At 35.6% G+C, this 26,351-nt stretch overlaps 5 protein-coding genes across 5 annotated transcripts; 2 read left to right on the forward strand and 3 right to left on the reverse strand.

Moving 5' to 3' along the window:
- Positions 1-1,977, forward strand: LOC114731863 (WAT1-related protein At1g70260-like). Its single transcript, XM_028919106.1, has 6 exons — positions 1-387; positions 505-621; positions 717-957; positions 1,081-1,239; positions 1,349-1,500; positions 1,616-1,977. Exons 1-6 carry the CDS (start codon positions 125-127, stop codon positions 1,767-1,769), a joined length of 1,086 nt encoding a protein of 361 aa, XP_028774939.1. The 5' UTR covers positions 1-124; the 3' UTR covers positions 1,770-1,977.
- Positions 1,978-2,747: 770 nt separating this feature from the next.
- On the reverse strand, positions 2,748-24,130 carry LOC114731859 (MLP-like protein 423). The gene is made up of 4 exons (XM_028919101.1): positions 24,125-24,130; positions 23,943-23,948; positions 3,642-3,827; positions 2,748-3,193 (listed from the first exon to the last, which is right to left on the reverse strand). The coding sequence occupies exons 3-4, from the start codon at positions 3,823-3,825 to the stop codon at positions 2,922-2,924; spliced, it is 456 nt and encodes a 151-aa protein (XP_028774934.1). The 5' UTR covers positions 3,826-3,827; positions 23,943-23,948; positions 24,125-24,130; the 3' UTR covers positions 2,748-2,921.
- On the forward strand, positions 13,702-17,804 carry LOC114731858 (probable serine/threonine-protein kinase PBL28). The gene is made up of 7 exons (XM_028919100.1): positions 13,702-14,156; positions 14,263-14,450; positions 14,679-14,877; positions 14,955-15,118; positions 15,221-15,325; positions 16,774-16,896; positions 17,169-17,804. The coding sequence occupies exons 1-7, from the start codon at positions 14,087-14,089 to the stop codon at positions 17,403-17,405; spliced, it is 1,086 nt and encodes a 361-aa protein (XP_028774933.1). The 5' UTR covers positions 13,702-14,086; the 3' UTR covers positions 17,406-17,804.
- On the reverse strand, positions 14,508-20,956 carry LOC114731861 (uncharacterized). Its single transcript, XM_028919104.1, has 5 exons — positions 19,997-20,956; positions 19,022-19,194; positions 18,288-18,564; positions 18,010-18,125; positions 14,508-14,858 (listed from the first exon to the last, which is right to left on the reverse strand). Exons 1-3 carry the CDS (start codon positions 20,663-20,665, stop codon positions 18,294-18,296), a joined length of 1,113 nt encoding a protein of 370 aa, XP_028774937.1. The 5' UTR covers positions 20,666-20,956; the 3' UTR covers positions 14,508-14,858; positions 18,010-18,125; positions 18,288-18,293.
- Positions 18,525-23,553, reverse strand: LOC114731862 (protein ALTERED XYLOGLUCAN 4-like; the record flags this gene model as incomplete). Its single annotated transcript, XM_028919105.1, is given in 5 exon segments — positions 18,525-18,564; positions 22,442-22,521; positions 22,523-23,309; positions 23,312-23,482; positions 23,485-23,553. Coding segments are annotated over 4 exon segments (1,106 nt in total), but the record flags the coding sequence as incomplete, so codon positions are not given.
- Positions 24,131-26,351: the final 2,221 nt, after the last annotated feature.

Here is a 26,351-nt window from a genome sequence, read left to right on the forward strand (position 1 = left end):
TTCTCGCAGAATCATAGGGTATAGATTCTCAGCCTCAGAAGTCTCTCTGGCTATTATAAGAGAAGACTTCTGTTCAGTTTCTATCACTGACATATAACTTGTCAGCAAAAGAAACAGAAGATTAATGGAGGCTAAGACTCAGACATGGGAAGTGATGCCATTTATAGTGATGGTGATCATGGAAGGATGCACTATTGGACTAACTATTTTCGCCAAAAGTGCATTAACTAATGGAATGAGTCCTTTTGTGTTCATTGTATATACCAATTCTCTGGCCACTTTAATACTCTTCCTCTTTTCCTATCTAATACACTCTAATGACAGATCTGTGCTGCCACCTTTTTCTTTTTCCATGTTTATGAGATTCTTGTTCCTGGGAATTACAGGGTATATTCTCTTTCCCAGTTTTAAGAATCAATACTGTTCCATTTGAATATGCTCTGAAATGAATATTTATCATCTTTCTCTTGTTTTTCTCCCCCCCGCCATTGATGGGTTTTGCAGGATAACTTTGTCTCAGACATTCTCATTCCTGGGTCTTGGCTATAGTTCACCGATACTCGTATGTGCGATGGGTCTTTTGATCCCCTCCTTCAATTTCCTCCTCTCTCTCTTTCTCAGGTGGCTTTTGCATGTTTCTAACACTCATTTTCTGGTGCTCCTTTTTATTTTCTGATGATAATCTTCCTGATTCGACTTAATTGATACTATTTAAGGAAGAAAAATTTAAACTTTAGAAGCTCTGCTACGTTATTCCAAGTGATGGGCACTCTGATATCAATAATGGGAGCAGCTCTAGCTGAGTTCTTCAAGGGCCCACTCATAAGGCCCTCTTCTCACCAACTTCGCCATGCTCAGCACTTTTTCATCTTCTCCTCAACCCCAGAGTTCTGGGTTCTTGGTGGACTCTTGCTTGCTGCTGCTTCTTTCTCAGTTTCACTTTGGAACTTTATGCAGGTGCGAATCCTTTTCCAAGAAACTCATAGGAATGCACCTTTCAAGTTTCAACTACTGTACCTGTTTTCATCTGCATATCTTGATTTCTGGTTCTGCATGATCAAACTTCGTTCTTTGCTTCAGAAGGGAACTGTTAAACTCTACCCAGAACCAATGAAGGTGATCTGCTACTATAACTTCCTTGGGACAATCTCAAGTGCAATTGTATCGATAATGGTTGAGAGAGACTCAGATGCATGGAAGCTGAAGCATAAGATGGAGCTTATTCTCGTTGTGTTGACTGTAAGCATTAGTTTATTTATCATTTAGATTCAGAAACTCTTTCATAATGACAGGCCAACACATACTGACCAGGAATCTGATTGTATGGCATATTAAAATCATTATATAGGCTTTATTTGGGGGTGTGATTCGTCCCACCGTCCAAGTCTGGTTCACACGCTTGAAGGGTCCATTTTATTTTCAAATATTCAAACCCTTTGGAATTGCCTATGCAACTATATTTGGGGTCACTTTCTTTCCTAATAGCCTTCATTTTGGAAGGTACCTTAGATTTTTCTCATTTAATATATTATATTCTACATTTGTACGTATGTATATCAATATATGTTCATGTTCAATGCTATTTTTATATTGGTACTAAAATATGTGTTTTCAGTGTTGTAGGAACAACTATAACTGGAATAGGGTATTATAGTGTCATGTGGGGACAAATCAAGGAAGATGAAGACAAAATTGGTTGTGACGAGAGCTCAGATTCCTTGGACAAGAAAGCTCCTCTGTTAAAAGAAAATAAGGAAATGCAAGTATAAACAAAGCTTCAGAACGCTAGAGGAAGTCAATTATTATCCAGAAGCTTCCCCTCTGTTCCCTTGTAATTGGAGCTCTGTGTGTGTGTGTGTGTCTGTCTGTCTGTGTATATATGCGCAAAGGGATTGTCTTTGAGGTTTCATTTGCTGTAACATGTAAATATTTTGAAGTTTTAGATCTAAGTGTTCATATGAAGTTCTTTTGTCCAAACAAAAAAACTGACCCACTTGATCATGGCGGTATATTTAGTGGAAAATTCTTTTAATTGAATGGGAAGAAAAACCTGGATGAGAATACTTGTAATTTTTCTTTTTTTTTAAAAAAAAAAAGAATCAAGAGAAACAGTGTTAAAGCAGTAACATATTAATGGACCCAGTGAGAAAATGAACAGAGTGTTTGATCAACGAACTTGTGATGTGTTTGCACGAAAAGAGTGAATGAAGCAGACAATATTAAGAGAGAAGGAAAATAAAAATAAAAATGGAAGAGCCGGCCAATTATAATTAGATTGAACTTGTGATGTTTCATTTGCTCTGCTTTTGTTTTTTCCCCCTCCGTCTTTTTGTTCTTGTTCTTGTCATTTTTGTACATCTTTATTTATAATTACTAGTTATTTTGTCATAAGTGGAATTTTTAAAGAAGTATTGTTACATATTTATGGAATAAACTATATAAGAAATCATATCATTCATATGAACAGCGCAACTCATTTAACATATCGTATGAGTTATTAGGGTTATAATCATAATTTAATTACTATTAGTATATTGTCATTTTCATTGCTATATATAAGCGACTTATCAAGCAGTTTAAATATATATTATCAAATCTCAACTATTGACTTGACTTAGTATATGTTTGTGTATCCATTTTTCAAATATATTTCCTCCGAGTCTTATATTTAGGATTGAAGAAGTAACACAAACTTGCTCTTAGACATTACTCATTTGCAACATTGTTATTATTCTGAAACTCATCAATAATGGGATAAAAGGCACCAAACAGGAGAATCAATTCATCAATACAATACAGAAGCATGAAGAAAGCCATGTCCTGTGATTTTAACCAAGTCCAAGATAGCATCAAATGGAAGTGGCACAGCCACATTATTTATCAATCCATCTAATAGTCCTTCAAAGGCATATCTACCCTCTCTATGCCTTCTGAATATAGGCATCCACCTCTTGGAAGTTCTTGATTGCAAAGTCCTTGACCATATCTGGATCGGGAACTTCATCGCTTGCCTTCTCATACTCACACCACCACTTCACCAGGCTCCCTTCCCCCTTGGCTTCTAAACTCATGTGTGCCTTGAAAAGCTTGAAGTACGTCAGCAAGTCTCCTCCAACGACACTATAGGACAGTGTCTTCTTAGCATCATCAAGAGTTTCAATTTTCTCTTTTGATGTCTTGACAAGTGAGGATCCTGAAACATAAACATAATCCATCCAAAAAAAAAAGAAGGTTTAAGATGCAAATTGCGCATGTATGTGTCGGAAATGTCCCACGTTGGTGGCAGAAGAGAAGTTAGAAGGCTATAAAAGAGTTAAGGAAAGCTTCAACCATTTTGGGCAAAAGGCCTACTGATCACTATTAAAACCTGCATGATGAAGACTTGCATGATGAAGACTAAGTCCAATAATAATGTTGGATCTATACTCCTTTTATGTAGACTCAAACAAGGCTTACATGATAGCTAGATGTGATACTCACCAAAGATAAACACAGATAAGAATAATCCTTCCTGTGACTAGGGTTTACTTTAGCACCGATAGGGAAATGAAGGTTTTGCTGTTTGAAGCATGATTTTCTCAGAGACCAATGAACAAACAGGATGACTACATTAACAAGAGGAGAATGTAAGTTCATGTTACCTTCACCATAAGTGACGAGGTGGACAGAACCAGCAGACTTGCCATCACCCTCAAGAATCTCAATGCTCTTGTAGTCCTGAGGGCAGGCCTTGGGGAAGATAGTTACATCCCTAATGGTTGCCCAGAACTTGTCTGCAGGAGACTTCACCTGCACTTCTACCTCAAGTTTTCCAGCCGTAGCCATGGAATTCTGTGAAGCAGAAAGGAATCAAGAAATAAAAGAGACACAATGTAGAATGTTAGGAATTGAAAAATGAGGACGAAGTATAAATAGGAATGACGCGGTGCGTGAGGACAAGAGGCATAATAAATTCATTAGGAGCTACTCTCTCTCTCTCCTCCTTATCACTCCCTAGTCTTCAGTTTATAAGTAATAACTACCATTCCTCTCTTTATTTTAGATATAAATAATATCTACAAGTTGTCTTAAATTTTTATAGCAAATTTCTTATCTTATCCTGTTAATTACTTATTTTAGGACTCGATATATTTATTATCTCATTTTTCAAACTATTACCTTTCTCTATCACACATTTTTTTCTTTTCATAATTCTCTTTTTTATAATAATTTCTTATCGTCTTTCTTATACTCTTCTCCCCCCCCAAAATAAATATATTCAAGGGAAAAAACTTCTAATTTCTATTTATTTATTGTTTTTAACTAACTTTTTAATCTATGTAATGGAGTTTAATATTGTTTATAAAAAGGGACGGAAAGAGTACAAGACATCTTCTAGAGGAAAAAAAGTTCATCCTTTTCATAAGGCCTTGTGATAATTTCAATTAGCATTAAATTTTTTCTCCGTATATATTTATATTTAATAAGAGTAGTGAGAGAGAGTAAAAATTACTCCATCCGTTTCTTATTATAAGAGACATTTGATGCTTATGACATGTTTCTATATATAAGAGACACTTAAAAGTTGTCTCTACTTTTTTGTGTTGATTTCCTATTTTACTTATATTTATTATCTCCAACTCACACTCTTCCTCTCTCCCATTTCTCTTTCTTTTAATAATTTAATTGTTCTCTCTCATGCTCTCTCTCCTTATTAATGAGGGCATTTTTGAAAAAAAATAATACTTTTTACACAATAATTGTTCTTAACTAATTTTAACTTTTTTTTTATCAATGTACTTCGGTTATTTGTCTCTTATAATAAGGAACGGAGGGAGTAATATGATGTCGGAATTGAATATATGACTTCTGGTTGTAATTATAAGACTTTATTTGTAGTCTACAAATGAGGTTTTATAAATAAGATTGGAGGTAATAGTTAATAAGGATAATATTAAAAATAAATTGAATTTTATAACAAATTTAATAATTTTAACGATTTTTATCGATACGTGTGAATTTATGATGACTATAAGGAGTAGTTGAACTACCACTCTGTGGAACGGTGGGGGGGGGGGGAGTTGAATTTTGCAGGTAAAATTGGTTGTGAGAAATTGATAGTTGGGACCCAGAAGCAATGTTGTCAAGAGACGGGTAGCTGAGAGTTTTGTATCATATTTATAGAGCGTTTTCATTGTTTATGCTATTTGATTCTTAATATAAAAGTTTGTGTAATTTTTATTTTAATTTTAAATATAAAATCTTAATTTACAAGATGGTCCTCATGAGAAATTGATAGTTAAGACCCCAGAAGTAATGTTGTCAAGAGACGGGTAGCTGAGAGTTTTGTATCATATTTAAAGCACTTTTTCATTGTTTATTCTTAATATAAAATTTTGTATAATTTTTATTTTGATCTTAAATATAAGATCTCAATCTATTTTGTTTTTTTATATCTATATATTTTTCTCAAGATTGTCCTTATGATAATAAAAGTTCCAATCAATATACTTGATTAACAAAGATATTTTAAGAAAAACAACACATATTTATTACAAATAACTAACTTAACTAATTTTTTAATATACTCAAATTAGTCAACTAGTTCTTGTATTAAAGATTAAAGGTAGTAATTAGAATTACTGAAGACTTGATTTTGTTTTTCCTGGCAAAAATAAAGAAGAAAAGGAAAACTTGAACTTTGGGCACTGGCCTGTTGATTGTGTGTTGGCCTAACTGTATGATTGATATGAAACTTGTAATTCTGTAAGTGCATGAATCGCGTCAAATATTCAAGAATAAGTAGAATATTGTTCCACTAACAGAGATTAGATTTAATGAAAGGAAGGGCAACGAATCAAAATTTGAACCCCGCTAAGAGGGACATTACATTTAATATCTGATAGTACATTAAATAAGGGGAAAAAATGTGATATGCTAATGCAACGACAATAACTTTACCAGGGGAAAATATTATAGTTCCCTTTGAGCTATGTGCAATACGTTCCACTAGTCTAGTTGTGAAAAGAGTAATGTATATTGGGTTTTTCAAATTTTTTTATTAATTTATATGTGATATCTTTTTATTTCAAAAATATTTTCTTTTCATTTAATTTATGCTATAGAAATGTATCCCCCTCCATTTACTATTTTGCTGCTGCTCACAAGCCCCATATTTTAAATGGAATTTGACAAAGAAAGTGCGTTTTGAACAGCTTGTTATGCATTTTACATTACATGTTGATATTGATGGGAAAACAAATATTTATATAATCTATATTTTTTATGCAATAAAATCGTTGAGTTATTTGTGCAGTGCCTTCTGTTGTGCTAAACATGAAGTTTTCATATTGAAGTTAATGATAATTTTTTTAAAATATACTGATAATATAAAATTGGTCGACCGTGAAATAATGATATTTCTTATTTTATAATTGATTATGGTTAAGAGTCTGAATAGGTGTGATTTCATTATTTAAGCGTAACAATGTGAGGTTGGTGCAAGAGCAATTGCATGGTGGCATCGGTCGGTGACGTCGCCATGACCATATAAATTATAGTCCCCTTTTCGTTTTTGGGGTGAAATACAGTCCGTTAGTTTTAGCGAGAAATAGCAAATGGGCCATCCAAATTAATTTTTACAATGTGACAGGCGTGTGACATCGAGGATCTCACTACTTCCCATAGTTTATTTCGGTCTCAATTTATTTATAAAAAAAAAACTAAAATACCCTCAAAAATATTAAAAAATAAATAAGAGTAGGTGAATTTTAAAATTTTAAATTAGACCCGAGGTACTATTTTGAAATTTTAAAATAGTGAAGTGACAATATTGTTCTTATGTACCAAAAAAAAATATTGTTCTTATTCTCGGTGACTACTTTCATATAGCTATTAACTACTCTAGTTTAACTATTGACTACTTTTGTTTTCAAAGTTTCGGTGACTATTTTTATATAGCTATTAACTACATAAGAGTAGTAAATAACTAAACAAAAAGTAGTCACTAGATCTCTAATAATACTTAATGTATTTTTTGAATTTTTGAAACAAAAGTAGTCAATAGCAAAACTAGAGTAGTCAATAGCTAAATAAGAGTAGTCGCCAAAATTTTAAAAATGAAAATAGTCAATCACAATATGAGAGTAATCAGTAGTTAAACAAGAGTAATTATTATAGTTCTAAAAATAAATGTAATCAACAACTAAAAAAAAAGTAGTCAATGCATAAAAAAAGAGCAGTCACTGGAGTTCTGATGACATGTCGCCAGAGCTTTGGCGGCTAGAAGTGCTGAGAGGGAAGTATTAAAAAAATAGGAAAAAAATAGTGTTTGTGTAATTTTACCAAGATTCAAAAATTTCAAAATGATACCTGGGGTCAGAATTAGGATTTTAAATTCACTTACCTTCATTTGTCCTTTAATATTTTTGAAGATATTTTAGTGTTTTTTTTCCTTTAATTTTTGACTACCATTTTTATTGCTATCTCCGATCCTAATTATAAGACCTTATTCACAAGAGGTAGTATTTAACAATATAAGTTAATCATATTATTCCTTTTATTTTTTTTGCCAGCGGTTGATCATATTATTTGAAATGTAGATCTTGTGTTTATTATTGCGAAGCCGGTGTGATTGACCAATTTATTTTATTTCTGGGAGTTGTAAAACTAAAAGGTCAAAAGTAAAGTATTTGTCCAAAGTTGCTTATCATAAATATGTTTACGTAAATCAAAACAAAATTTATTTCACACGTTTATCCTGTAAAACATAAATCATAAATAAAAAACGACTTCTAAAGACTCCAATAGTCATTCCGAGCAAACTCATACAATCGTGTGTATTTTACGATTTACAAAAGTGATTTTATTTTTTACTGCAGGCACAGTAGGGGGGAGTTTGGCATCCCATATAAGCATTTAAAAAAATATGTTTATGCAAGTAAAAGTAAAACTCTTTTCACATACTTATCTGGAGCTTTGTATCATTGGATGAATGATTAGCTGCATTTTTGTCACCTCATATTTCATCCATCCCTCTCACCCCCGGACTGCTCTTTACTTTGCAACTCTGATCTTATGTCACTTAAAACCAAATTTAATTACTCTTGTTAATGCAGTAGATGATGCTTAACCAGAGATCGATCTCAAGGAACTCAAATGTCTAATAGTGTTGTTAAGTGATTGAGTCACAAATTAGGGTAGAAATTAGGTGAATGCATTGGCAACTAATATGAAATCATTTATGGAACTTGAATCAAATGCTACTAAACAGAAATTCAAAACTTCAGAGCAGAGAATGTTTTGAGCTTGGAAATCAACGAGATGAATGATTCCTAGGAGATATAACTTTGCCTTCACAGCCTTTTTTGCATTAATTAGAGTTTAAAAGCTTTAATTGAATTGATTTCTAATGAGATGAGATTGATTAAATGGAGATTCAGCTACTTCCAAAAGAAATATCAACCAATACTTCTCAAGAACTCAATCACAATGTATAAATCCATAACTAGACCTAGCTACAGAATCACACATCATTACTCTAAATCAAGAAAATAACCTTTGAATACAATTAACCAAATCTCAAATCACAAAAGTAGATAGACATGAGTCTGAATCCAGAAACAAAGATTGACAACACAATCATAATGTCACTGAAATTAAACACCTACAAACTCTAAACTCTTCCCTGTTAAAACTATAGCTTGGGCTCCATTATAGGTCCTAGAAATCCTTGGAGCTTAGCTAGACATGGAGGGTGGAAGATTCAAGTTGGTGAATGTAAACTTTATCGCAGCAATGGTGATGAATGGAATGTGGCAGATCTGTACAAGGATTCTGAGAGAACAAAAAAAGAGATGAAGATGAAAAACCTCTCTCTGAAAAACTGAATAATCCTCCCTAAATACTTCACTCACTTGTAACTAATGCCTCCCAACTGAAATTAGTTCAGGATCCGCATGCTAACCAAAATAGCTCCAAGATCCAGTTCCATTCCTTCTCCAGAATCTATCGCACGTTCTTCTGGTTTAAATTGCTGATATCCGTCATCCATTGCAGCACCTATGATCATCCTCCTCGGCGCACGTCCAAAACTGTGTCATTTAGATGAGTGACTTTGAGCTGCCTATTGAACCAAATTCGCCGCGGTGCTTATTCAAATCCGCCGTGGCACCTTTTATAGAAAGTCTGCCATTTTTGCACACTAAGTCCCTGAATGTTCCCTTCTTTGATTTCTGAACCTGAATTCTCATGAAATTACAAAACGCTCCTTCCAAGTAATTATTACTATTTCATCACAATTAGTTTCAAAATTAAACATATAATTTCATAAAAATCACACTAGAATCAATGAAATACAGAGATATATGAGATATCAAACTCTCATTAGAGGCTTTACATCTATCATCCTCGCAGGAGAAAGAGAGAGAATGAAGTAGAGGACGTACACAAGTTTTTACGGTTCCTCAAATTCTCTATGTTACGATTTTTTTAGGCTAATTATTTTTTCCTTCAATCCACTTACTTGCCCAAAAAAGCAAAAACAGAGATATTCATATGATTTCCTCTGCCTGCACACAGGAGAGGTGCCTCTGCTACCCAACACCCAAGGAAAAAACCAGACTGGACCGGCCGGTTCAACCGGAAAATCGGTGAACCGGTGGTTGGTTTGGTCTGGTTTGCTAAAAAAACTAGTGCTGGGATGAACTGTTTTTAAACCGATTCGACTGATAATAGCCGGTCAAAACCGAGTAGGTGGACGGTTAGATGGGTTGCTTGGTTCGTAATTTTTTTTTTTAAAACCTCCAATCCTACAAAAGGATGTCGTTTAACATTGGAAAAAAAAAATCAGACAGCCAAGTCAAAATCAAAGGCAAGGCTCCCTACTCACATGTAAGAGCCATGAGAAATAAAAAGAAAGTCCATCTGAAAAACAGAGAAAGAGGGTGAGAAAGAACAGAAGGAAAATAGAGGAAGAGATACAAAAAATAACTTACTGGAAGGGAAAACTCCTGAAAAATCATGATGAAAAATGAAGTGAAATTTTTAAAAGGTAAAGAGCATGGAAGAGGGAAGAGAATATGCTTCAGGAGGTGAGCACTCAAGTGTCGTTGTGTGAGATGAAGATCGGAAAATTGAGAGAGGAAGAAGCTCCAATAAGGCCACAGTCCAGGATTCAAAATGAAAATGAAAAGATGGACAAGGCAATAATGACAGAGTTAACGTGTTGCAGGTAGTATTAGTACTCTTTTTCTTCCTTTTTTCATTCTCCAAAGCTCAGTCATCCACTCCCTATGTTCATTTAATAGGATATTTTTAAATATTATTTTTATTAAAATATTTTTATAATAAAAATGAATATTTTTGAAATTTTATTTAAATTTTTTTTAAATAATTACCGGTCTGACCCCAGTTCAACCCTAATCTGACCTATTAACCTTTAACCCACTATCTCAACTGATTTAGTACTCAATCAGGTTTTTGTTCCTAAACACCTCCCCGAACAAAAAAAACTTTTGTACCACTTTTGGGTCCAGAGAGTATCTCAAAAGGGAGGGGATAACAGCTGATCCTACTTTTGCTAGCAATTACTTGGGCCTAGATAACATTTTGAACGGTAATTGTGCTCTGCAACAACAAGATACATACAGTGGCAAGTCAGAAATGGAATTTATGTCAACTTCTTCAATGATAAGTGGTTATTTCCAGATTAAAAAATAAAGGAGTTGTGTTTAAGACCTTTATCAAAGGGGAGAATGGTTCGACAGTAGTTGATTGGGTTGCTCATGGGTCATGGGATTCCACGAGGCTTGGTACTGAAACAACGCCTTATAGCTAGACTCCCACCATTATCAAATTTGGAAATGACGTGATGATGTGGAAAGGTACTAGCCATGGTAATTTCACTGTGAAAAGTGCTTATTTCTTGATTGAGAGGAACCCTCCTAATTTATATAGCTCTACTTATAAATTGATTTGGCATTGGCCAGGAGTTTAAAAAAATAAGAGTTTTTATGTGGTTAGTCTATAATAATAGATTACCCACTGATGCTTCACATAGTAAGTGGTCTGCCACATCCGCTTCATGTCATTCTTCTAATTTAGAGGTTGAGGATATCTTACATGTGCTTGGAGATTGCCAATATGCTACATAGATGTGGTTACAACTTGTGGATTCTAAATTTCATAATGCCTTCTTTGCTGTATCTTTGAGAGAATGGATTACCTTGAATCTTAAAAAGAAATTAGGAAGACATTTGTTTTCAAGGTGGAATCTTATCTGCGAAGTTGCTTGCTGGACACTTTGGCTATGGCGAAACAATACTATCTTTATGAATGATTTTGTGAAACCAGAAAAAATCCTGCTTTCACTATTATGCAGACTTGGAAATTATTTGTGTAGATAAATGAAACCCCTACTATGGGGAATCAATCAATGTCTAGTAGCTCTATTAAATGGCAACTCCCCCTGTTGATTGGGTAAAAGTCAATGTAGATGGGGCAATGTTAGCATCAACAAGTAGAGGAAGCTATGGAGGAGTGATAAGAGATGAATATGGGAATTGGATTGTAGGGTTTTCACAAGCTCTTGGTTTGTGCAGCGTTCTTGAGTTAGAAGAATGGGCTGTGTATAAAGGTCTCAAATTAGCCTAGGATATGGGGTTTAAAAAAATAATTCTTGAATCTGATTCAAAAAAAGCGGTAGACATAATTGTTGGAAATAGGAACAAGTCCATCTACAGTCTCATGATCATTCAGATTATGAATATGCTAAAGCTTCATTGGGAGGTGAAAATCACTAGACAGTAAAACCGAGTAGCAGACTCTCTTGCAAAGGACAGGTTATCCAAATCTACTTTTTTGGCTTCATGTCCTTCTCATCTGAGGGCGTTAGTTTCTGAAGAGTGTTTGGGATCTAGATCCCTGCCTACTTAATTTGCTTTGTTTTGGGTGTTGCCCTCTTATGTAACCAAGAAAAAGAAAAAGAACATAGAAGTAATCAAAACAATTAAGAAGATGTTTTAATGGAATCAAAACTATTGTTTTAAAAGTGATTTTACGATATACGGAATAAATATGGAGAAGTTTATCTTGATTTGTGAAAAAATGTTTTTAAAAAAGCACTTTTCTTGATTCCCAAATACCCTTAAATTTAGTAAAAAGAGCTAGTCTATCACAATGTAATAAATCGAGGTTTGAATTCGTACTGAAAGAAGTTTCTGATAATACCTCAAGCAAGATTACCTCCAATAAAAAACTATCTGCACTTAGCCATAAAAAAAAAAACATCGAGAAGTGGATATGACACTATATTTTAACTCAAATCTTAAATCACTGATTGCATAGGTCCTTTTCACTTGTACGTTTCTTTTCTAGTCCACCGATATAATACTTTTCCACAAATCAAGCCAAATCTACTCACATTTGACATCTTAACACTGTTCATGGAAGGAATAGGAAGGATAAGCCAGAACCTTATAGGGAATTTCATTTATAATCATATTTTAATGTTAAGGGTAATTTAGTCAATTACTAGACTATCATTTCTATTTTTTTTAAATAATCCATTCCAGTACGCCAATTTAGGGGAAGAGCAGCAATAGCTTTTTGTTCTGGAATATGGATCCCAACCCCAAGGGGTCACATGGTTTGGAGTTCCTTCATCGCATTTTCCGGAGGCAATGGGTTCCAATTCGGGAGTAAGCTTCCATTCGTTTCTTTCAGGGGAAAAAAAGCCTTTATTCTCTATTATGTCCTTTGCTTCCCCAAAACTCCATTTCAAATTCAAACAAACAGGCCACAAATACATAATTATGCACCTTTGACCATTAACATCAACCAAACGTTTTTATTATTTTATATTTTCATTCAATGCAAGTAATTAATGACATATAGTATAAGAAACAGAGTTAATTCTTTCTACCAAGAAATGTTCATCATCCTCCCTATTTTCTACAACCCCTCATAAATGTTATTCCACGCATGCATGACTTTTCCGACCTTATTTTCACTATTAGTTTGCCTGCAAGTTTAATCAATCTTTTGGCTTGACAGCTATATAAAATATACTATATGCTTCCTCCCTTTTCTTCTGTATATCTTTTTACCTTCCTTTGACGTAGACTCGCTGGAGATGGTACCCGACCCGGATCCGATTCCAGATGGTAACTGACCTTGGGTCCCACGTTCATGGTGTATGGTTTATTATCGGTGTCCAAGGCAAAGTCATAGTCAATTGCTGACGATGGAGGGTAGACATAATTGATAACACTTGACAGTTACACCATACATAAGAAGAAAGAGAACATAGAAACAGGTTCAAACATTTGCTTCCCTTTATTAGTTCATATAGTATTCTAAACATGCATCACTATGAAGAATTCAACGAAACCTAAACTGATCTGAATCCAATTAGGTAGGACTAAAAAACCGCAAAAATCTGTGAACTAGTATTTAATACGGCTACGCTCTTAAAATTTGAACTCAAGACTTCTGATTAAGTTAATACAATTCCCATTAGTTAAACCAAGATCTCGGTGTTTTCAAATATAATTTTTTTCTGCAGTGAAGAGAACAAATGAAAAGGCCCTGCCAACCCTCACCTCATTTTCAATTTCCTTGTAAACGGTAAGACGTAATAAGTGATGATAATGGAGAATGAGGTTGCAGTTTGCATTTCCTTTTCATACTATAAGCACAGCCCCACCACCACTTCTTCCCACCACCTATAGGTAAGCAAGCCCCATACCTACTTTTCCTTTCTCAGGCCTTCTCTTTTCCTTAAAGCACATATCTCTGTTTCTCTCTCTTCCTCCTTGTGCTGCTTCTGTCCCAGAAAAAATGCCAGGTTGTTGTGAGATTTGTTGTTGAGTATTATTCTAATTGAACTTCACTTGCTCCATACGTACTCCTTAAATTATTCCCTTGCTATCCAAATCCTTATATGGGATATTCTCCAAAACGCATGTAAAACATTCCAGTGTGATCTTACTTGTATCAATGAGGGTGTTATGGGATTAAACATCTCCATCCAATTACCTGTTTCCTCTGTTAGAATCTGCAGGTAAAACCCTCAAACAGAGAAAGAAACATTGAAGGTAGGTTCATCATGCCATTTGGGTTGGTCTCAGCCTGGAACAAGCGTCGCAGAAGCAAGTCTCAGGACCATACAGACCCCTGTATGTTTCTGTTTTCTCCTGTTTTTCTACTCTTTTTCTAATGCTACTTGTGCCAAGAGTGTTGTTTCTTTGTGCAACAACCTTAAAATTTAGATACTCATTTCAGGGATTTACAAACCTCTGGAGTTTTGGCAACTTGAAGAACAAGCAACCCGGCCCACAAAAAGGCAGCATGGGTCATCAGTATACACACTCAAGGAGATGGAAGAGGCAACAGGATCATTCAGTGATGATAATCTGCTCGGAAAGGGAGGATTTGGCAGAGTGTACAGAGGCGCTTTGCGTTCTGGAGAGGTAATATTTTCTGGATATAAGTTCCTAGCTAGAGGAAACTCATCATGATTCCTGAACTTCTTTTAATACTGATTCAATAAACAAATCGGGCTTTAGAGCTTTTAAACTGTTAGTGATACCACCATTTAATATAAACAGTAGAAAACAGTAATTCATGGCAAAGTAAACCAACAAGATTTTGTAACAACATGCGAAGACATGTTAACATGTTATTGTCTTCCTCTACAGGTTGTAGCAATCAAGAAAATGGATCTGCCAGCAATTAAAGAAGCAGAAGGAGAGCGAGAGTTCCGTGTTGAAGTTGACATCTTGAGTAGACTTGACCACCCGAATCTTGTTTCTCTAATAGGCTATTGCGCTGATGGAAAGCACCGGTTCCTGGTGTATGAATATATGCATAACGGGAACCTGCAAGATCATTTGAATGGTGTGTCATGTGCTCAAACCCATATTCATGTCAAAAATCCTAATATAAAACTCCTACTAATGCATGCCTCATTTTAGGAATTGGGCAGAGAAAAATGGATTGGCCTCAAAGACTCAAAGTGGCACTGGGAGCAGCAAGAGGTTTAGCATATCTCCATTCAAGTTCTGCTGTTGGAATTCCTATTGTTCACAGAGACTTCAAATCCACCAATGTTCTCTTAAATGCCAATTTTGAACCCAAGGTATAGATACGCTCCCAACCAAAGCGACTCGCAATATTCCTAAAAATACTATGTACCGAGATAAAATTAATTAGCTGTTTTCTTTTTCTTTTCTTTTGGTAGATATCTGATTTTGGGCTAGCTAAGTTAATGCCAGAGGGACAGGAGACACACGTGACCGCCAGAGTGCTTGGGACATTTGGTTACTTTGACCCTGAGTATACATCGGTATGCTTCTATGCATTTCTCCACTTGATTCAACACTATTTAGATTAAGTTTCTGCTGGATTTTTTAAGTGAGACCTACAATTGAGGATGAAACTATACTCCAATACATAACATTAAAGGGGGAAAATACTCATTAATAGTTGTAATGCAATAGACTTCCCACATCTAAATCATATCTTTAGGAATTTAATGATGCCTCAAAACAGGATTATATGCACAGAATATCCAGGAATTCAGTTTTTCATCGTTTCATCATAACTGATTAAGGCTGTATATCAACATTTCCAAACTTCTCTAAGTGAGTTTTATCAATGAATGAACAATAGGGGAACGACTGTTAATCGCGGCTGTGTTGATTAAGTCCACTATAAATACAGTGCCAACTTAAGTATTAGCCAGCAAAACCAAACCGAACCTCAATGCCAATACATTACGCCAACTGATAGAGAGCAGAAATAGGTCAACTTTTAAAATTGCGGTCCACTTCAGAAGTATAAGGATGAAATAATAACAGGAGTTTTTCACTATTGCAGATAAGTCAGGTTAACAGTTCCCCTCTAGCATGGGCAAGGGAAGACGTTCCCATTCACTCAATCTTTTGCCTTTGTAATTATTACTCAACAATTTTTTTTTGTAGCCGACCCCATCTAGTGGGATAAGGCTTGTTGTTGTTATAAAGTAGGGGCACAGAGAAATTTTATACCCACAAAATCTCTAATTTATGAGTCTTTTTACCAAGTAGGTTATCTTTGTAATGGTGTTTTCAATTCGTAGGAAATAGTCAGTTTGAATGACGAGCTTAAATATGTCTCACTCAACACATCAGTTTGGACTAAACAAAATCACGTCTAAGCAACGAGGACCTTATGTATCTTGTTTGTAGACGATCTTGAAACCAAGTTGCTTTGTTCATTTCTCTTTTTACATTACAAGTGCCCCTCCAATGCCATCGATTCAGACCTTAGATGGATAAAATAATAATAAAAGCCTTCAATAAAGGTTTGTGGAAAATCCCCTTGTTTCAGAGACTCAGAGTGAAAAGAGACAATTTTCAGAACCTTTTTAAATAGCTCAAGATTTTACGTCAAAGGTTTTTAGGCATGTTATCAAAACTTGGCTGATCATTGATTAAGTAGTTCACAGTACACAACCAAAATCTAATAATCAAGATTCCAGTTTAAAGTTTCATGCAGTTGTTGTGATGCTTGAATATGAGCTTCATTGAACACAATCCAAATAAGTGGCGCGACGACAAGTGGTACCTTTTATCACGTAATGGTAGTAAACTTGACATTACCTATCTATTTCTTTTTCTCTCAATGAAACATAACATTGCCCTATCACTCAAAAGCCTACATGTCCAGGGACAATGAAGCAGTATTGTGTCCAGATATTGCCACCCAAGATTTGACAGCATCTAACAATTAATTTATTTCCTTTGACAACAGACGGGGAAACTCACTCTACAAAGTGATGTTTATGCTTTTGGAGTTGTTCTTCTTGAGCTTTTGACAGGACGTCGAGCTATAGATTTAAACCAAGGTCCAAATGATCAAAACCTTGTATTACAGGTAAAAGAAAATATACATACTGAATGTTTCCTTGAGGATGTCAAAGCAACATATCAACCTAGAGAGTCATCGGCGCTATTACTTTCATTCATTCCACAACATTTGCCATTAGTAATAACTAGCTATTTTTCGTGACTTTCTTTCCTTTGTAACCCAATTTTGTCCTTGCATCCCTAAATATGAGTGGCAATTGTCTGCATTCTCATCGTAAAACATTCTGGTTTACATGTTTTAAAAGGGTTCGGGTTGATATTGTTCACATTGACATACAGGTGAGGAACATACTGAATGACCGCAAGAGGCTCCGCAAGGTGATAGACCCAGAAATGGCTCGAAATTCTTATACCATCGAGTCCGTAGCTATGTTTGCCAATCTTGCATCACGATGTATCCGTACTGACAGTAGTGAGAGGCCTTCTATGGCAGAATGTGTAAAAGAGCTGCAAATGATAATCTATACTAATTCAAAAGGCTTGGCAATGGTTATGCATAGTTTGAGAATGATCTAGTGAAATCCGATGTTTAGCAACCAGGTAAATGATGGTTTTCTATGGAGAATAAAGACAGCTATCATTCAGACAAGAAGCTAAATTATGGCCAGGAAGAAGTATTTGGCATAATTATATATGATGCATTGCTAATCTGGATGTTCCTAAAGGAGCCTCTCCACATCTGTTCTCCCACTCCCATCCCTCTGTCACAGGACAATAGTACCCACCGGACCAATACAAGAACAAACCACTTTTCTGGAAAATGTCCATCTACTAACATTACCATTTTGCTGCGTTGGAATTACTGACTTGATTCCACAGATTGGAAGAACATTACTCAAATGTAGAGACATACTTATAATATCAATATTTGATTGCATCAAAAAAATTCAAGGTGATTAGCTTTTCCATACTTCATGCGCTCTAGTACTACTGAGTTTCATCAAGAAACATGTCCCTAACTCAATTACTATATTTTTTTGAGGAGGGACATTACAAGATGATCAACACCATAAAACCTATTATTTTGTATTAAAAAGTTAAGTAATATTGACTGTTTAAGAAGAAAGTGTAATTCGCCAAACTAAAGGGGAGGAAACCCAGAAGACTAAATGTGATTTACCTGCTATACATAGTTTCTCAGCCCTATACATAGGGGGATTCAGGTAGGGATCCCTGAACCACTCATTTGATCCCTATTCATAATTCAACCCACCATGATGATTGTTGCTACTGCTTCTGAAATATGAAAAACACGGAAATAAGAAAATCTATCACAGGGCACATTCAAGCATATAATACTGAGGGAGTTCAATTGAGAAAAAAAAAAAAAGAAACAGAGCTTCCAACCAAAATTTGACAACGACAGTATGGCTTTAACCAAATAATTTAAACCCTTGCCTGTCCTCATGCAAACGTTTCTGTATCAGATTCTGATGCGGCTGACTCTGGAGGGTTACTCAAGAGAGGAAGTTTCTTGCGCATCAGGTGCTTGCGTCTCTGCAACATCAGCAGAACTAATACGCTATCTGTCTTTACAATTTTGTAGTCTGCCTTTTTATACATGTTAAGCGGAGCTGCATCAATCATTCTACAATGCAAATAAACTTCTCTTGAGGAACTCATCTGAGAAATTAGCTCCTCGCCTGCCTTTAGAAGATGCCAACCAATGCCCCTCCTGCAAGGAAATATCAGAAACAAAAAAACTTAGGATGCAAACTTCAAATACAGTGTCATCCAAAACTTAAATCAGACGAACTAAAGGGTTTAAAAGGAGGACTGCTTGGGACTTTTGAGAATAACATTATGTTCTAGGTTCCACAGCATGTGTATCATCGTGGAACAAAGTTGATAGAAATGGTACAGAAATGAATTCAAACAAAAAATTAAAACTAAAAAAAATTCCTATTTCTTGTTCAGAGTGTACATGCTATGGAATGTATAAGACTCATCAAACAACACATTGATTTGAAAATTACAGAATAAACCATCTAAAAAAGAAAGAAGAGAAAGAAGGATGACATTGATGACAAGAATCTCGGGCTTTTTGCTTACATTATCTATTGTTTTCAATTTAAAGGGATCACATCATGACATGCAAAAGTGGCAGCACGACCATGGAATTGCAAACTTACTCAACTTCTTGAAATCCAACATTTGGAAACAGGAAATCATATACATGTGGGCTGATACTCTGACCAAAGGCATGACCCTGGGGATGATGCCATTTGATGATTGCGATAATGATATTACTATCACCATAGTGGGTGATGGCATGAGCAGTTTCATTGTTTGAATTGCATGTTTCCTAATTCAAATTTCGAATTGCTACAGATAAAAGACACATCTGGAACTAAGCCAGGAGCAAGTCATACTTGTTTTTGTCCTCTATCTGTCCGCAGACAAGTACACCCAAGTTAGAATTGGAGAATGGACATACAAAAATGCATAGATTGAAAGACGAGTTGAGGATGGAGATATAAGATAAACTCAATGCATAAATGCATGGACTGAAAGACTAGTTATTTCAAGTTCTCACGATTCGATAAAGATTTTAATGATTAGAACATATTCAAACTATCTCATTTGGGGTTTTTTGTGTGTATTTTGGGGCAGGGGGGTTTCAAATTACAGTGCATGGAGGGATTTACAGAAGTCAAGTAGAAGACACAAAATAGCATCTTAAGCTGACAATAACAAACTAACTTTTCCATATACGACTGTTAGGCCTATGTGTTGCACAAGATAAATCAACGAACAAGCCCTCAAGATTCTGCCCAGTTCAATGTTTCCAACCGACAGTATGAATCACTATCAATCAAGTGACTTAGTTCATCACTTCACCAATTTAAGCCTTGTCTGAGCCGGGATACCGATTTTCCAATAACAAAGTATAAGCCCATGACGCTTTTAAATTATTGCAGTCGGAAGTTTAGAAGGCCCCAGAGAAGAAAAATCGAAAAAATCCCTTTTTCTAGACAAGGATCAGGCATACATACTGTGACAGTGATAAATTCGACAAAGAGCATTAATCCAAAAGAGACCCAACAGGTAACTTATTTAATTGATAAACTATTAAGGCAAAGAATACCTCCTAAAAGACTTTTTACGGCCATATTACTTATGTAAGGCGAATCTTTGGGAGGCGTTGGTGTTGGAGGAGAAGCATTGGCACCCATCTTGTTAAAACAAACCTCCACGGTCCCTGCCAACTGCACTTCTTGTTCTTCACCACCTTCCCCAGTTTCTTTGTAAAAACCGATAAGTGTAGCCATGTGCGGCATTTGAATTTTTCTCTCCATCAAGTACTGCCTCACCAAAAACTTCAACACAGAAACATAACCTACGGGTAATACCATTGACTCAGCAAAGGATTCGGCAAGCAACCCAATGGTCATGTCCATTTCCTCCGCCCCCATTACCCGAACCCACAAAGACCCAGATTCCAATTCCTTAAAATATAGGAAATTTTGAAGGAATCTAAGCTTTTCGAGCTCTTCATTACTCAGAAATCGCCCGGTGCGAAAGGGGTCTTCGTGGTGCGAAGGGGTTGGGGTTGTGGGTGTTGTTGAAGAGTGGGACGAAGAGGAAGATGAAGAAGACTTGAAGCTGCACAAGCCCTCTCTATGGAACGTAGTAAGTGGGTATTTATAGATGGGTGATAACCGAGTAAAGAAACGAGATTGCAGAGGTCCAGAGAGAGTATTGGGGCGGAGGCGACAGGGATAAAGAAGATTTTGTGGATCCAAAGGAAGGGAGAGGGAAATTGCTGCAGCCATGGAGTGAAATGGGAATGTTGCTTGCAGGGGTAGCAGAATTAGATTTCAGAAAGTATGCGAAGTCATGAGAATAGCAGCAGAAACGTATGTCACCATTCATGGGTCATCTTGGGATAAAAGAGAAGTGGTGAAACTGGAAAGCAGGGTTGTGAACGAAATCCAGCCACCTAATTTAACTCGACACTGGATCCATCCAAGTCCTACTTATGACCAGACAGGTGACTTATACGGCCCATCTTCATAGATATCTTTACGCAAACATGCATATGTTCATCAGAGATGTACTTTGCTCTCTTCTTCCGTTAAGCAGAGATGTACCTTTCTTTGTGTTATCGAAAAACGGAAGAGATATCAGATATGCCTTCCCTGCTCATAATCTAAAGCACGAATCTAAGCTGATTATTAACTCCACAGTTATGTTTTTTTTTCCCCCCAACCATAGTTTATGCTTTATTGTGAACTTGATTTTGTTATATACATAGATTGATGTCTCGTTGGCGGAGAAAAAAAAAAATTCATGACTGATATGGATACTGTCAATTTATACATAATTATACAATTTCGATTTGATTATATTCTGCTTTAATATTTTTTTAAAAAAATACATATAGTTTAAATTATAATTGTGATCATTGTTTTATTTTAAAAAAAGAAAATATAAATATTTTAGTTTAATTTAAAGAAATCAAAAGCAATATAATTTTTCATCTTTGGAGATGCATAAAGGATTTGTCTTCAGAAAACTTTAACTAAACAGTCTCGATTCTCAGGCTGCTAAATTACTAAAATCAGTTTTTATATCAATGTAAAACGCCAGATTAATTCAACGGGTAGAAATTAGAATTATGTATATCAAGAGAATCCAAATTCGTGTGATATTATTGGCATAGACAGCAGGAAAACAAAAAAAGCAGAATAATAACTGGTAGTTTCAAGGATTTAATGCGTGCGTAATTAAATTTGCTTAAATCTTACAATTACTAGTAAGGACAAATATTATTTTAAAAACAATAAGAATTATTTTTAAAACTAAGAGAACTTTTCTCATGCTGTACAAATAAATATTTTTTTCCTTCAATCCATTTCCCCATAATTTTGGAATTGAAAGCGAGAAATAGAGATGAGAATCTCTTTTACATTCCTGCGCCAAGTATTGGAATCCATTCTCATTTTTTGGGAAATTGAATTTTACCATCATGCCCCCACAAATATATGGAAAACTACAATATGTAAAAACACCAAAAACAAAAGAAAGAAAAATTTAATATTTTGCACAATATCTCTAGTTAGTCTGTGCCAAATAAATTTTTTAAGCAGATTAAGCTCCTGTGAAATCTGGGTACTTTACAACCTGGAGGAATTTTTGTGAGTAAAACGAACAGTACCCAACATTGATGACTACCCAATGAAGCAAGACAGAGAAAAATTGGCCAAGCACTTTGGGCAACTTCCAGCAATCCAGCTTCACATTCCTAATTTAAAGCATTTTGTACGTTTGGAGATCAGCCACCAACCTCATAATAAATTCCGAAAATACTATCATTGCCTCCTGGTAGAAACTGGTTCTTACCTTTCCATTTCCAATTTCCCTCTTTAAAATCAAATACAGGCGTTTCCAAATCCTCTTCCTTTCCTTTCCACCATACGGAGGAATCAATAAACCAATAATGAATCATTCACTCCCAAGAAAAAAAGAATTGCCTCTCCCCTACATGGAGGAAAGCATTCATAAATAATCACAGAGCCAAATCAGCAAACAAGCGAGAAATAGAATACCTCATTTCATACTGTCCTCATTCTCCCATTTCTTCACCATTTGCAGAAAAATTTCATTCCATGTGTCTATAGGACCTGGCCAACCAATGAACACAATCATTCTGAACACGTTCTTGAGCTCCATTTGCAAATGGAAAAGGATTCATATAAGGACCTGGATGCCCATCTGGTCTCATCAATGCTAATTTTGTCACATCCAATGCTTCTGATCTAAACCCTCTATGGTTATTCTTCTTAGCTTTTTCTTTTGCAGCTTCCACTTCTTCTATCTCAATCTTTCTCATATCACTATCCATTCCCTCTAGTTCCTTTTCTCCCTTTCGGTAAGGCTTAGTCTTTGGACAAGCGCCTGCTTTATCCCACTCACCTTCAAAATGTGAAGGCGAAAATGTTGTCACTGTCACATCAATTTCTTCCCTTTTTGCTGATTTCTTCTCAATGATGCTATTAAGGGCAGTTCTTAAGGCGTTTCTTAACACATCGTAGAACCCTATCTCTGTGTGGTTCAGACCAGGACAGTAATGGCAACCTAAGACCGAATCAGCCTCGTAGTAAACGGCAGGATGCAAGAACCAATGCCCAATAGACAGCACAATCATGTCCATTTGATCCATTTCGCTTGCCCATCTCTCATCAACAATATCCAGATATAGCTTGTTATGATTTGGTCCTGTGCTTGATTTCTCAATACCTTTCACAAGAAAGGGAGACCAGTAAACTGAGAGACTCGCATTGTGAGATGGGAAGAACCACCTGCGAAATTTGTTGTCGTCACCGTTTCGGTATACGAGGTTAGGGGTTGACGCAGTGGCAAGAAGGCAAAGAAGGGACTCTAGCTGATTTCTGGCCATGGAATCTCCGACAAAGCTAAGTGTTTGTTCTTGAGAAGTTGTAGAAAAGCTGTAGGTTCGAATCTGGGGAGATTACATTGAGTGGGTTTCCATCTCCAGTAAAGATAACCCAGATCTGGTCTTCCATGGGCGATGCAGTTCTGGCCTTGTTTAATTGTACCACAAGTCGAACTATTATACAGAGGACCTCTCTGTCACGAACCCACTTGCCATTGAAGTAGTCACATGGAAAAATCGAAGCCTGCTCAGCTCTAGCTGCTTCTGCAATGAATATAGTCCCCAAAAAAAAACATCTTTCTGATTAGAATCTTAGACAAACAGAAAAAGGAAGGGGGAAACCCATGAATGATGAAATAGTTGTACCTGAAGAAGAAGATGGTGGTGAGGAGGAGGAGAGTGGGAGGAAGCGATGAAGAGGGTGGAGTGAGGGAGGTCGGTGGTTGGAGAAGGCAGAAAAGGAAGAGGGAAAAGAATAAGCGAAGGATAGCAATGGGAAGCAGAATATAGAGAGCCCATGGAAGCAATTTCTTGGTGAGACGAAGGGTTTGATCTTTGAATGAGTTGAGTGTTACCATTTTTCGCCAAGGCAAGGCCTTCTTGCTTCGTTCCCCTTTTCTTCTGCAATTTTCAAACTTTTTAATGTGGGTCTCTGGTGTCTCTCTACTCTCTAGGGTGGCGCTGAAAAGCGAATGAGCTCCAGATTCACAGTAACAGCAATTCCGCTACATATGTTCTATCTTTTTATCGCAGAAGCATTGTTCTTCCACTCTTGTCCTCTCTCTCTATCCGTCTGAGTTAATCATCACAGAAACATCTCTTCCGAAAGTGAAACTGCGAAGGAGAAGTGAAAGACATGTATATGCTATAGTATCTACTACTTCTTTAGAGGGGGGAGGGGGGAATTGATACTGAAAACAACACAATTTCCGTCGGGTTTGGGTTACTTAATCCAATCCTGAACTAAAAAGCTGTAAAGTTTGATTCATTTATTAAACTGAGATTCACTGGACTTACTAATAAAAACAAATCTAAGAAAATTTGCCCACTTGGCATCAAAATATCGGACTGGGGACTCACGTTCATTATTGAAGTTGACGGTGATGTTCGCCCATAATTGTAATAACTTTATTTTCATGTGTTATACTTGAGATTAAATTTGAAGGTTAATTAATGGAAAGAGAATTTAAAGCATGGCCAGTGGTTGAACCACTTTACTGAGACGTGCCACCTAAAAGGAAGAAAGAAGAAAACTGGGAGGAACACGGGAAAGGACCCCCGCGTTGCCTCGTCGCCTGAGGTTATAAATGCATATGCATGTTAAAAAGTCCATCTCCCTTTCTTTTTTCGTTATTACTAAGAAAAAAAACTCTCTGGCTCCCAAAATTTGTCTTATATTTAAAATTGAAAAAATCCTATTATAAAGCTCAATATGTTTGTATTCTGTATTAATTTTAGTTGTTTCATTCTCGTAATACCCTTATAGTCTTATTTAATGTGGTATTTTCATATATCTTGCATAAAATTTTCATTCCTAGGCATTGAACGGTGTCCGGTGAATAATTTGAGCACCTATTACACCCAGGCTCAGCGCGCACATATAATATTGTTTGTATCTTAATTATTTCTAATTCTAAATATAAATTTTGGTTGTAATGTGCTCCTCCAGTCCTAAATATTTGTATGTAAATGGTCTTATATTTAGAATCAGATAAAGTATATCTGCTAACAAATATAACTTCTAGTCTAAAGATATCACGTTGAAGGGTACGTTATATTCAGGACAGGAGGTAAGATGATATGGTTAAATAAATAAATAAAAAAGTGTGGCTGGCTATTTGTTTGGACTATGGCATTCGCAGATCTAAATATAGCAAGGGGCAATAGGCTCAGCTCCACTTGGGTGCATCGATTCAAGAGTGTTTGGATGAAACCAATCATAGTTTGAAGAATAGTTTCTGGATAATAAATTTTTGTGAAAAAGTGATTCTGAGAAGTGAGACTGTTTGGATAGTTGTTATCAGAAGCACTTTTTATATACCAAATTAATTAAAAACATAAGTGAATATAATAGTTACATAAAGATAGATTTTATAATATATTTTAATTTGAAAGAATAAAATTATTAATAATATATTTTTTATACCAACATAATTAATAATAATTAATAGTGTATATATTTATAAGCTATGAGATAAATATGTTTATAAAAAATAATTGAGGGATGTTAAGTCATATTATTGTTGAGATCTACTCTAACAGATACAATCATACTTTCTAATTTGAGCCAGAAGCAAAATGAATTCATTTCTTCTGAACCATGGTTTGTCAATTTCTTCCCCCGTTTGGCAAGTTTGGAACCAAAACCATGATTTTGAAGGCTAGCCAAACAGGCCCTTATGCATATTATACTACTCACCTTGAAGATTCCTTTTCTATTTTCTTTGACTATAGTAATATTTGTGGTGGGGACCCCTTTTATTGAAAAAAAAAATCTTGTTTCATGTGGGATAAAATATTGAATTTTATTGCGTGTAAAAAATTATCTAGGTAAATTTTTGGAATAAAAAGTATGTAACAGAATTAAAGAAGAGGAATAAATTTAATAAAACTTTGAAATTTATGAGTTTTTATTTCAAAATGTGGTTTTTTTTTTATTTGGGCAAGACAAAGTCTTGAGTTTATTCGGGGGTATTTGGGTAATCCCATAATTACTTTTCAGAAGCATTTTTTTCACAAATCGAAGTAAATTCCTCCACATATTTGTTTCGTATACCGTAAAACACTCTGAAACTATGATTTTGTTCTTATCCAACACCCTAGTCTAAAGTCAGAATGGAACGTAGCCCACTTGTGGTTGCTACAGATCGAAATGTTGGTTTTAACGGGTTTCGTATATCGTAAAACACTTCTAAAATTATTATTTTGTTCTTATCCAAACACCTTAGAATCTAAAGTCAGGAATGAAATGCAGCCCACTAGTGGATGCTGCAAGATTGAAATTAGGGCTGTTCACGGGACAGGACGGGATCGGAACGACCCGTCCCGATGAATAGTAACGG

The sequence above is a fragment of the Neltuma alba genome, unplaced genomic scaffold (assembly GCF_004799145.2).
Source record: "Neltuma alba isolate B1F8T4 unplaced genomic scaffold, ASM479914v2 tig00012854_pilon, whole genome shotgun sequence".
NCBI lineage: Eukaryota > Viridiplantae > Streptophyta > Magnoliopsida > Fabales > Fabaceae > Neltuma > Neltuma alba.

Coding starts and splice junctions, on each gene's coding strand:
- LOC114731863 (XM_028919106.1), top strand. CDS start 125: ATGGAGGCTAAGACTCAGACATGGGAAGTGATGCCATTTATAGTGATG. Junction 388..504: donor TTGTTCCTGGGAATTACAGG/GTATATTCTCTT, acceptor TGGGTTTTGCAG/GATAACTTTGTCTCAGACAT. Junction 1,240..1,348: donor TTATTCTCGTTGTGTTGACT/GTAAGCATTAGT, acceptor ATCATTATATAG/GCTTTATTTGGGGGTGTGAT.
- LOC114731859 (XM_028919101.1), bottom strand. CDS start 3,825: ATGGCTACGGCTGGAAAACTTGAGGTAGAAGTGCAGGTGAAGTCTCCT. Junction 3,194..3,641: donor CCTCGTCACTTATGGTGAAG/GTAACATGAACT, acceptor TTTATGTTTCAG/GATCCTCACTTGTCAAGACA.
- LOC114731858 (XM_028919100.1), top strand. CDS start 14,087: ATGCCATTTGGGTTGGTCTCAGCCTGGAACAAGCGTCGCAGAAGCAAG. Junction 14,878..14,954: donor CCTGCAAGATCATTTGAATG/GTGTGTCATGTG, acceptor GCCTCATTTTAG/GAATTGGGCAGAGAAAAATG. Junction 16,897..17,168: donor ATCAAAACCTTGTATTACAG/GTAAAAGAAAAT, acceptor ATTGACATACAG/GTGAGGAACATACTGAATGA.
- LOC114731861 (XM_028919104.1), bottom strand. CDS start 20,665: ATGGCTGCAGCAATTTCCCTCTCCCTTCCTTTGGATCCACAAAATCTT. Junction 19,195..19,996: donor CTTACATAAGTAATATGGCC/GTAAAAAGTCTT, acceptor AATTTGAATTAG/GAAACATGCAATTCAAACAA. Junction 18,565..19,021: donor GTTGGATTTCAAGAAGTTGA/GTAAGTTTGCAA, acceptor ATTTCCTTGCAG/GAGGGGCATTGGTTGGCATC.